The sequence below is a fragment of the Mandrillus leucophaeus genome, unplaced genomic scaffold (assembly GCF_000951045.1).
Source record: "Mandrillus leucophaeus isolate KB7577 unplaced genomic scaffold, Mleu.le_1.0 Scaffold23, whole genome shotgun sequence".
Taxonomy (NCBI): Eukaryota; Metazoa; Chordata; class Mammalia; order Primates; family Cercopithecidae; genus Mandrillus; species Mandrillus leucophaeus.
In genome coordinates, this window is record NW_012102365.1 from 2259349 (window position 1) to 2270542 (window position 11194).

Sequence of the window (11194 nt, forward strand, 5' to 3'; positions counted from 1 at the left end):
GTGGTCCCAATTGGGAGGTTAAGGTGGGAGGATCACTTGAGCCCAGGAGGTCAAGGCTGCAGTGAGCCATGATTGCACCACTGCACTCCAGCCTGGGTGACAGAGCAACACCCTGTCTCAAAAAAAAAAAAAAAAAAAATTTCTCCCGTGGGGCCACGCCATTTGTTCACACAGATAATGAACCACGGGGCCCCTGCCAGCTTCTGACTTGGCACTGGACGTTTCTCTGGGAACTGGTGCTTGGAGCGGGGAAATGGGAGCTGGATATTTGAGGCCAAGTACTTGGGGCTGGACTTCTGGGGCTGGGTTCTGAGACCGGAGACTGGGACTTGGATACTGGGGGGTAGGTGCTTGGACTTGCTTTTTGGAATAACCAAGGCTCCATTTCTTTACTAGCCTCCACAAATGAGCCTGTCCCCTAACCTGACTATCCTTTCTGTGGCTTCACGGCACAGAACTTCACAGTTGTGACCTTACCTTGTCTCAGCTGTCTGTTCCATGGAGACCCAGAAGGAGGGAAAGAGAAGTCTGTTGTGGGCCTCTTCAAGGGGCCTTCCTGGGACCCCTTTTCCTCCCGCTAAGCCAGGAAGCTCATGCTCCCTCATCTTCCACCCCTCCCCCAGCCATCTGCTTAAAGGAAGTGGCTCCTCTGTTCTTCACAGGAAGCCACAGGCCTCCCCTGCCTCGGCAGCCTCCAGCTACTGTTGCCCCAGGCCCTCGGCTGGCCCAGACCCCCCTTTCCAGGCAGAATCTAGTGATGCCTCATTCCCAGCAACCCCCTCTGCTGCCCAGCCAAGAAGTGCGTGTGGCGTGCTCCTCTCGTTAACTTTCATCCTTGTGACTTGGGTCTGGGAGCGCAGGCAGTGAGCCTGGAGGTGAGACCTGACTGCAGAGAATCCTGAGTGCTGTGCTCGGGAGTCTGGAGATGCCCAAGTTGTAGGACTGAGGACTTGGAGAAGAGAGGAGGAGGTGGGCTCTGGAAGGATTCTCTGATGGACCACTCGTGAGCTTCAGGAGCTCCTGCTGCTGAGCAGGGGCAAGGTCTACTCATTTCCGTCTCTAGCTAACCTTGGTGGGGCCTGCCCCAGGGAGGGCTGTTGGTAATTGTGGAGCTGCTCAAAGCTGATGAGGGCTGATGGATTCCAAGATAGGACTGTACTGCCACCTGGTGGTCAGATAAGCACATAGCACCATGAAATTTTGAGTGCCCCTACCGGGAGAATGGTGATTCAAGGGTATGGGGGTCCTGAAAGGCTCTTAAAGAACAAGGAAATCCCTAGATTAAAATATTTTATTTAAGAGCAAGACACTCCTAACTTGAGCACTTGAGCAAGACATTCTAGGTCTGGACGAGAGTCCAGCTCCTTCCCTTCTCCATTTTACAAAGTGGGAAACAGATCCATAGGAAAGTGATGCGATCAGAGGGCCTCTACATTGGCAGTCAGAGATGGGATCTATTTTTGGATTCTTTTTTTTTTTTTGAGACGGAGTCTCGCTCTGTTGCCCAGGCTGGAGTACAATGGGGTGATCTTGGCTCACTGCAACCTCCACCTCCTGAGTTCAAGCGATTCTCCTGCCTCAGCCTCCCAAGTAACTGGGACTACAGGCATGCACCACCACGCCCGGCTAATTTTTCTATGTTTAGTGGAGACGGGGTAGAGACAAACCCTGCTAGTTTCTAGTTACCCTCATTTGTGACCAAACATGGGCATCACCCCACACCGTCACCCACTTTAGTCACCAAAGTTGGCACTACAGAGTGGCTTTTGGCTGCTTCCAAAAATAAAATTCATCCTCAGAAAGCCAGGATCTGACAGGGCTGAGGGGACTCAGAAGCATGTGCTTCAGGCTCAGCAGATGTTTTAGAGGAGGAAGCTCTGGAGACCACGATATCTAACACCCTCACCCTAGTTTCGAAATCAAGGAAGAAGGCCAGGCGCAGTGGCTCATGCCTGTAATCCCTGCACTTTGGAGGTCGAGGTGGGCAGATCACTTGAGGTCAGGAGTTCGAGACCAGCCTGGCCAACATGGTGAAACCTTGTCTCTACTAAAAATACAAAAATTAGCAGGGCATGGTGGCGCACACCTATAATCCTAGCTACTTGAGAGGCTGAGGCACAAGAATTGCTTGAACCCAGGAGGTGGAGGTTGTAGTGAGCCAAGATCGCACCACTGCACTCCAGCCTGGGCAACAGAGCAAGATTCTTCGTCTCAAACAACAAAAAAAAAAAAACAAGGAAACTGTACTTAACTTGTCTGAGGTGACTCAGTCCTGGAGCTGGGCCGGGACTCAGCCATGTATCTCTCTGAAGGTTGCTGCCAGGGAGGCATCTAAAAGTGTATTGAGGCCAGGCACTGTGGCTCATGCCTCTATTCCCAGCACTTTGGGAGTGATCCTCAGGTGGATCACCTGAGGTCAGGAGTTCAAAACCAACCTGGCCAACGTGGCGAAACCCCTTCTCCACTAAAACTACAAAAATTAGCTGGAGGTGGTGGCAGGTGCCTGTAATCCCAGCTACTTGGGAGGCTGAGGCAGGAGAATCGCTTGAACCTGGGAGGCAGAGGCTGCAGTGAGCCAAGATCACGCCACTGCACTCCAGCCTGTGCAACAGAGTGAGACTCCGCCTCAAGAAAAATTTTAATTACTTAAAAGTGCATTGAGCATCTCTGGACCTTGTGATAGTGAATTCTGGTGTGTGTTCACCCTTCTGCCACAGGCTTTGTAGATGGGATGATTGTGGTCCCTGAAAGCTGGCAAGGGTGAGGGTAGGTGAAAGGAGATAGGGGTGGGAGGTGGTGACAGGGAAGGAAAAGGTGGGGTCCTCAGTGCACCATAAGCCCCAAGTAGGTAGGAACTGGGTTCCATCCACGGTGGTGTCCTTAGCCCCCGCCATCACTTGCAGAATGAAGGCAAGGAGTTATCCCGCACAGGCCGGTCCCAAGGGATCCTGGGGAAGGTGGAATATCCCTATAAAGAACTGGTCATTTCCAGTGTCATTCAGCCTGAGGCCTGCTGAGGCCTCAGATCTAAACTTTCGGGGCAGAGCTGTCCATCTCTCTGGCCTTGATGCTGTCCAAGGGAATAAGTGGAGGGGGCTTCTTCTAAGGGCAGAGACCCTAATTTGGTGCCAACTTTGGAAGAAACGAAGAATATGGTCTGTGAGCCCCAGAGAGTAAACCCTGACTCCAAAGTCATATGATCTAATTCCTGGTTGTCACTTGGCTGTTTCCTCTTTGTTTTAGGCAAGTCCTTAATCAATCATAACTGACACTTACGGAATGCTTCCTATGCGTTTGGGTTGTCCTTTCCTTCCTATTCAGAAGGGCTATGAACTCCATATGCAAACTGTTCTCCCTATCCCCAGAGTCCTATGAGGAAATGGGGGCCTTGCCGAGCCCTCGAAAAGCTGCTGTTACACCCTTTCCTCAGAGCAAAGGGCTGAGTTTATTCTTCATCTGAGGGTAATCACTAGCACTTCTTGAGAGAATAGAGACCTGGCTTCTCCATCTCTGCCTAATCAGAGAAGTACCTGGAAGCTTCTCTCAGTGAGAAGAAACTGAGTTCTGCCTCCCCAAGCACCCTGTGGAATTGAGTCTGTCCATTTAAACAGGAGGCCCCTGCTAGGCAGGAGTCCAGAGAAGGGGATGTCTGAACTGAGTCTGGAAGGATAGAAAGGAGTTTTTCAGGCACATGAGCTTCTGAAGACATTCTGGGTAGAGAGACCAACATTTGCTAAGGCCCAGAAACAAAATCAACTGGTTGTGTTCCAGGAGCTGTGGTTGACTCGAAGGGAAAATGGGAATGGGGGTGTGTGGATGGCACAGGCCAGAGCCAGATTGTTTGGGTTTCTCACTGCAAACACGATTGACAGCAGGACAAAGTGTTTTCTGGAAGAAGTTTATTCTGTTTTCTTATCTAGGTTGTTGGGGACAGTGATAGAGAAAGTTCTGGATACTGGGCATGGTTGGCACATGCTTGTAATCCTGCTTGGGAGGTTGAGACAGGAGGATCACTTGAGGCTAGGAGCTGGAGGCTGTAGGGCACTGTGATCGCATCTGTGAATAGCCACTGCACTCTAGCCTGGACAACATAGTGAGAACCCATCTCAAAAAAAAAAAAAAAAAAAAAAAAAGGCAAAGTTCTAGATCCTAACTGGAAGAGTTAGGCTAAGAAGGAAGAAGAGGTTCTGGGAGCTGCTGGCTACTCTTCATCCTCCTCACTATCGAGATACTTGTGGGTGGCGTAGCCCAGCAGGGCGCCTATTTTACCCACGGCGATGCTGCTGCCGCCAGCCCCTGTAAAGCAAACACAGATGAGTCAGTGGGGCCCAAGCGCCAGGCCCGGTAATCCAGATGTCTGGAAACCATTGGTTGAGTCCAGCTCCTCATTTCTAGATGGAGAAACAGAGGCCCTGAGAGGGGATGGCACTACCACAAAGTGAGTCCCATTTTTACCTTGCCTTGACATCCCACATCACAGATGTGTTTCTGTGATGAAAAAGGCAAAAATAATGGCTCCTTCACTGGATGTCTGCCATGGAAATGCCATGTTATTAATCATGCCAACAGCCACCTTCATGGAGCCCTGTGTGGGTGTGGGGGGTTCACAAGCCAGGGATCATTTCATCTTGTCACAGCTACGTGGCATGTGAGAGGACAACTATTTTATAGTCCAGAGGTGTCCCTGGGCTCGCCCACACTCTTCCCCTCCCATTGCAGGGGTGTGGCCCCCTCTGAGCAGGACTCTCTTATTTTGGGCTGGTTCTTTGGGCTTTTGCCATTCAGAATTGAGAGAAGAGAAAATGCAAGGTTCAGAAAGGCAGAGAGGGAAGTTTGTCGGAGGCAGGTTTTCTCCAGGATTTTGGAGGCCTCAGAGTGAGAGAGAGTGGTGGGGGTAGGGTGGGGAGAGAGGACAGAGAGGGAAGTGAGGCCATTTTTTATGAGTCACTCTGGGCCGGCACAGTGGCTCATGCTTGCAATCTCCCACTTTGGGAGGCTAAAGTGGGAGGATTGCTTGAGCCCAGGAATTCAAGACCACCCTGGGTAACACAATGAAACCCTGTCTCTAAAAAAAAAAAATCTGGCGTGGTGGCGGTATGCGCCTGTAGTCCCAGCTACTTGGGAGTCTGAGGCAGGAGGATAGCTTGCACCCGGGAGTTCCAGGCTGCTGTGAACTGTGATCATGCACTGCATTCCAACCTGGCTGTGTGAGACCTTATTTTGACCTTTATCTATGATAAGTAGATCAATAGACTGATCAGTCGATAGATAGAAGAGTCACTGTGAGCTCTATCTGTTCCCTCCATGGTGTTCAAAAAGTGCAAGTCAAGACCACGTTTGGTGTGAGATTGATTTGAGTTACTCTACCACATTTCTTTGCTACTGTGGTCTCTGAGATTGAGCAGATTCAAAATACGTTAAACTGAGGATGATCACCCCAACGCACTGCTGAGAGAACTGAGGCTTGTTGTGATTTGGCCAAAGCATCAGTGAGGCACCCAGCCTTTGAGACTGAGAATGGGGTTTCTGGCATCATACTGACTGGGTCAGAATCTAGGCTCTGGTCTAAACTAGCAGGGAGACTTGAGTAAATTACTTAATTCCTGGCCGGGCACAGTGACTCACACCTGTAATCCCAGCACTCTGGGACTCCGAGATGGGCGGATCAGCTGAGGTCAGGAGTTTGAGGCCAGCCTGGCCAACATGGTGAAACTCCATCTCTACTAAAAATACAAAAATTAGCCTGGCGTGGTGGCGTGTGCCTGTTATTCCAGCTACTCAGGAGGCTGTGGTAGGAAAATCGCTTGAACTCGGGAGGCGGAGGTTGTAGTGAGCGAGATCACACCACTGCACTTCAGCCTGCCTTGGTGACACAGCCAGACTCCGTCTCAAAATAAATAAATAATCACTTAATTCCTGGTAAACTACTTAATTGCTTGAGTAAATTACTTAATTCCTGAGTGCTTCAGTTTCCCCATATGTATGATGAAAATAATAATATTAAAGAACGTTCTACCAGGGGCCCAGGCCCCGCACTCACCAACGCTCTGCAGCGTGGCCACTAGCCCCCCGGCGGGGACGCCGCCCCCATTCATGATCGCAGACCAGCTCATCAGCGAGGCAGCCACCGAGTTGGCCGCGATGCCGGCGCCGGTGAAGCCCAGCGCAGGCAGCCCGGCGACCGCGAGTCCTGGAGGAACAGGAGCGGGTGAGGGAGCGCCCTCGGCAGAGACCCGCCCCACCTGCCCGAGATTCTCCCCCTCCAGACCCACCTCCTCCGATGGCCATGAAGGTCAGGGCCTTCCAGAACCCGGAGCCGCTGTCGGAGCTCTCCGAGCTCTCCGAGCACTTTTTCTTGCCTGCAGGAGAGCAGACAAAGCGTAGTGGGGGTGTTGGGGTGGAATGCAGGGGTCCCCTGCTCTGTGTCTGATGCTCAGGACCACTCCTGGAGGCGGGGGCCACCGCTCTCCTACTCAGAGAGCCTCACAGAGCGGAAGGGACTTTTCCCTGGGCGCCGAGCCTGGCACAGAACTAGCATTGAATAAATTTCGGTAGGATGGAGGAATGAACAGAGTAGTGGGATTTGAATCTGGGACTCTGGCGACACCAACCCTGCACTGTCCGTTGAAATGAACCCTGCCAGGGTCTCTACAGAAGCACGCCAGAATCTCTACACTCGGGACCCTGAAACTCTCTCCCTTATCCCACCCTCCTCCCATCCCCCAGCACCCTTATTTGCCTCCTTACTTGTCCCCTTACCTGCACCCTTATCTGTTCCCTTACCTGCACCCTTACCAGCAACCTTACCCGCATCCTTACCGGCATCCTTACCTGCACCCTTACCGGCATCCTTACCTGCACCCTTACCGGCACCCTTACCTGCATCCTTACCGGCACCCTCACCTGCATCCTTACCGGCACCCTTACCTGTATCCTTACCGGCACCCTTACCTGCATCCTTACCTGCACCCTTACCCGCACCCTTACCCACATTCTCACCTGCCTCCACCCCGCTGCAAGTGAAGAGCAGCAGGTAGCACAAGAAAAGCGATACCGCCTTCTGCCGCATGGTGGCGCCGCGCGCAGGCTCCGTCGCTAGACCTGCGAATAGGCGAGAGGGAGATGGTCACCGGAGCATTTTTGGAGCTCATCAGCTCCGTTGTTTTCCCTTCCAATTCCGACTGAATCAGTAAAAAGCAGCGAGGTGCGGTGAACGGAATCCAGGATCCCTCTCAGGAGCCTCGGGAATCCGTTTCCTCTCCGCATCAGTGGCAGAGATGTCCCTGCCCCAACCGGTGGGTGTGCGGATTCGCACGGTGTTTTCCGCAGATGTCAATATCATGACTGTGGTTGTTCTTGGCCTTGTACCCAAGTGACCTTGGGCAGGATACCAGGGTACTTTGCTTCTCTGGGCTTCAGTTTATTTATTTCTAAAATTAGGGTATTAATAGAGTCTATTTCAGAGGGTACTTGTGAATTTAGTAACTGTTCCACGCTGTATCCCCGGCACTTTGAACAGTGCCTGACGCATAGAATTTGCTTAAAATTTTTTTTTTTTTTAAAGATAAACTCATTCTTACAATGCATTGAATATCTACAGGCACCAAACATTGGCCTCACATCGATTTAATTTTTTTCAGAAAGAAAGTACGGAAGGGTGTGTGGAAAAAGAAACTCAGTTTCCCTCACTGTACAAGAGGCTTCTGATAGCAGATGTGTGGAGGTTTCTCCCCACCAGCAAGCAAGCAATCAGTCCTCTGGTGAACACCAGCTGAGGGTCCCCAAATTCAATTCTGACACCACTATGGGTAGATAGTGGCCGATCGCACATGTTGAGGGTTCAGTCCCCCAGACTGCCCATTGAAAGCCCTAGGTTGTTTTACCTGTGCTTCTGACTGACTATAGATTGGGGTTCCCACAATTCCCTTCTGCAGTTTTATTAATTTGCTACAGCAGCTCACAGAACTCAGGGAAACACTTTGCTTACATTTGCTGGTTTCTTTCTATAAAAAAAATTGATCTTGTGTTGTTTTGAGACAGGGTCTCACTCTGTTGCTCAGGCGGGTGTGCCGCGGCCCCATCTCAGCTCACTGCGACCTTCGCCTCCCAGGCTCAAGTGATCCTCCCACTTCAGCCTCCAGAGTAGCTGGGACTACAAGTATGCACCACCGCACCCAGCTTTTTTTTTTTTTTTTTTTTTTTTTTTTTTTTTTGAGACAGGGTTTCACCATGTTGCCTGGTCTTGAACTCCTGAGCTCAAGCAATCTGCCTGCCTTAGCCTCCTAAAGTGTTGGGATTACAGGCGTCAGCAACCACACCCAGCCACATTTACTGATTCCTTATGGATATTACAAATGCTCCAGATGAAGAGATGCACAGGGCAAGGTATGGGAGAAAGGGCATGGAGTTTCCATTCCTCTCCAGAAGCACCACCCACTGGGAGCCTCTTTGTATTCCGCTATCTGGAAGCTCGTCAAACCCTGTCCTTTTGTGTTTTTGTGGAGGCTTCATTACATAGGCACGACTGATTAAATCATTGCCCATTGGTAATCAGCTTTACCTTCAGCCCCTCTCCCCTCCCCAGAGGAAATGCCAGCCATCACTCAACTTATTAGACAGTTAACACTCAAAAGATATTTATCACTTTGAAGATTCCAAGGATTTTAGGAGTTGTATGCCAGCAACTGGGGGATGAAAAAATATATTTTACAATATCACAAGGGATAAAGGTCACACAGCAAATTGTGTAACATGGGTATACATTCAAGACTGTCAAAATTCAGAACCTATGCTCTTTCCTTTATACCACAAAACTGGAAAATGTGTATGCCCTCAGACTCACCTCTAACGCGACCTTTGTCAGCTCAATGCCATTTCCTTAAATTAAAAAGAAAAACAAGAAACTCCTCTCAAGTATTGAGTACTTAGCACTTTATGGCATGCAGTCCACTTGTATCTATAATGATACCATGAAGTCGGTACCATTGTTATCAACCACATGTTATAGGTAAGGAACTGAAGCTCAGAGAGGTTAAGTAATATTCCCAAGGCTGCCTAGCCAGGTCATGGAAAATTCAGGGTTTAAACCCACAATTGGCTAATACCCAAAGCCCACTTTTTTTTTTTTTTGGAGACAGAGTCTCGTTCTGTCACCCAGGCTGGAGTGCAGTGGCGTGATCTCAGATCACTGCAACCTCCGCCTCACAGGTTCAAGGGATTCTCCTGCCTCAACCTCCCGAGTAGCTGGGATTACAGCCATGTGCCAGCATGCCCGGCAAATTTTTGTATTTTTAGTAGCGACGGGGTTTCACCATGTTGGCCAGGCTGGTCTCGAACTCCTGATCTCGTGATCTGCCCACCTTGGCCTCCCCAAAGTGCTGGGATTACAGGTGTGAGCCACCACGCCCGGCCCCGGCCCCAAAGCCCACATTTTTAACAACCATTCCAGATGGCTTCATCTATCCTCAAAGATGAACTCACTGTCACATTGCATCCTATAATAAAGGGGCTTCTAAAATCATCCAGTCCTTTGAGCAGGTAAGGCAACTTAACCTTCCTTTTACAGAGGAAGCAATTAAGGTTCCAAGAGGTGACAGGGCTAAGGCCACAGATCGCTGATATTGCACCTGTAACCTGGGTCTCATGCCTCTTGGGGTTTTGTATCCAGTCTCCCTAAAATCTCCAACCCATCCTCTTAGACAAGTCCCAGCCCAGGGCACTAAAAGGGACCCAGGGATGCTGCTCCCTGGAGAAGGGGCCTCCTGGCTCTCAGAACATGAGATTTACAGGCAGGCAGGCAGCCTGGCAGAGGGTGGCAGCTTGATGCCCACACTTCATAGCTCCTGAGTTTACCTTGGAGGACAGAAGAGAAGCAATCTTCAGCCCGGAGCCTGCTGATAGATGGGCACAGCGGCGAGTAAACGGTTCTCCGGCTGAAGGCTGGCTTTTTATCATCACTTGCGGATCCTCCCACGTCTCACCCCAGGCAGCCAATCCCTGCCGGAGTTTCTATTTCTGCACTCTGCAGTTTCCTTTTCCCCTCTCTCCCAGCCCCTGCGCTCTGCAGTTTCATTTTCCCCTCTCTCCCAGCTCCGCCCAGCAGAAGCATTTGTGTGCTGCCTGCTGGCAGAAAAATACACTTCAAGCTGAGGACTTTTGGAGCCCCTAAGGGTATTCAAAGCATGTCACACTATGGTGAGAGCTACAGCCATACTGGGCTTAGTGAAGCCTGATCACCAGCTCCCCCTGGGGCACACAGGCCTTTCACCCTTCAATCCAGCTAATAAACAACACCTACCATTTATTGAGCACTTGCTGCATGCCAGGATCTGTGCAAAGTGCTCTATTTACATGATCTTTTTCCAATCCCACAGTAGTCATGTGACACACCATATGCTGTTTATAATCCCCCAGAACTTTAGAAATTAAGTCACTTTGTTCCATTGTCTCTCAGGCTGGCTGCTTCTGCGGCATGGGCATATGGTAAGACCAGTGAAGCCTGTGTTCGTGTGGCCATCATGATACATCTTGAGTTTCAAGATGGGTCCTCTGGCCCTAGGTAATGAACCGAGCATTCTTTAAAGCCTTTGGCTGGTGATGCTTGAAGCACTATAGGTCAGAAATGCAACCTCCATTTGGAAAACATAGAAATTCCGGTAAGGATGAATCATTGCCTTCTCCCAAGTGGAAGGGGTCTGAAATAATTGACCTGCCACCAGATGGCTGGCTATTCTCATTGAGCAATTTTGCCATATTGCTACCTGCTGCTGGAAGATTGGCTATATTTTGGCAATTGCCAGATCAGTTTTTGTGAGAGGGAGCCCAAGTTGTTGGACTCATTTCTAACCCCCAGCCTTACCTTGCAAGAGACACTCATAGGTCCATTGCAAGGCAATAGTGGGGCTAAGTTGAGAGGCTGGCTGACGTCCATGGGATGGGACATCCTGCCCATCGGGCTGTAAAGCCTCCTCTGCAGCAGGTGATCTCTGGTCGGCATTAACATGAGACACAGAGATCCACGTGCTTTATGTCCATTCAGAGTTCATTCTTATGCCCCAACCCACACCTGCTTATTCCCAATCTTCCAATCTTGTTCCATCCATGCCTTTGACCGACCAGCCAAGACATTGGCCACTTATTAGGAATTGGTGTATACCTGTACCTCAGTCCATCTCTCTCTCTCTCTCTCTCTGCA

General features: G+C 50.3%; 1 protein-coding gene across 3 annotated transcripts; it reads right to left on the reverse strand.

Moving 5' to 3' along the window:
* Positions 1–3882: 3882 nt before the first annotated feature.
* On the reverse strand, positions 3883–9946 carry IFI6 (interferon, alpha-inducible protein 6). Of its 3 annotated transcripts, none has more exons than XM_011981695.1 (5): positions 9853–9946; positions 7000–7101; positions 6273–6359; positions 6041–6190; positions 3883–4296 (listed from the first exon to the last, which is right to left on the reverse strand). In XM_011981695.1, exons 2-5 carry the CDS (start codon positions 7067–7069, stop codon positions 4202–4204), a joined length of 402 nt encoding a protein of 133 aa, XP_011837085.1. In that variant the 5' UTR covers positions 7070–7101; positions 9853–9946; the 3' UTR covers positions 3883–4201. The 3 variants fall into 3 exon arrangements, with proteins under 3 accessions (XP_011837085.1, XP_011837084.1, XP_011837083.1); XM_011981694.1 differs by having other exon boundaries at positions 6988–7101; positions 9853–9937; XM_011981693.1 differs by having other exon boundaries at positions 6976–7101; positions 9853–9937.
* Between the last annotated feature and the right edge of the window lie 1248 nt (positions 9947–11194).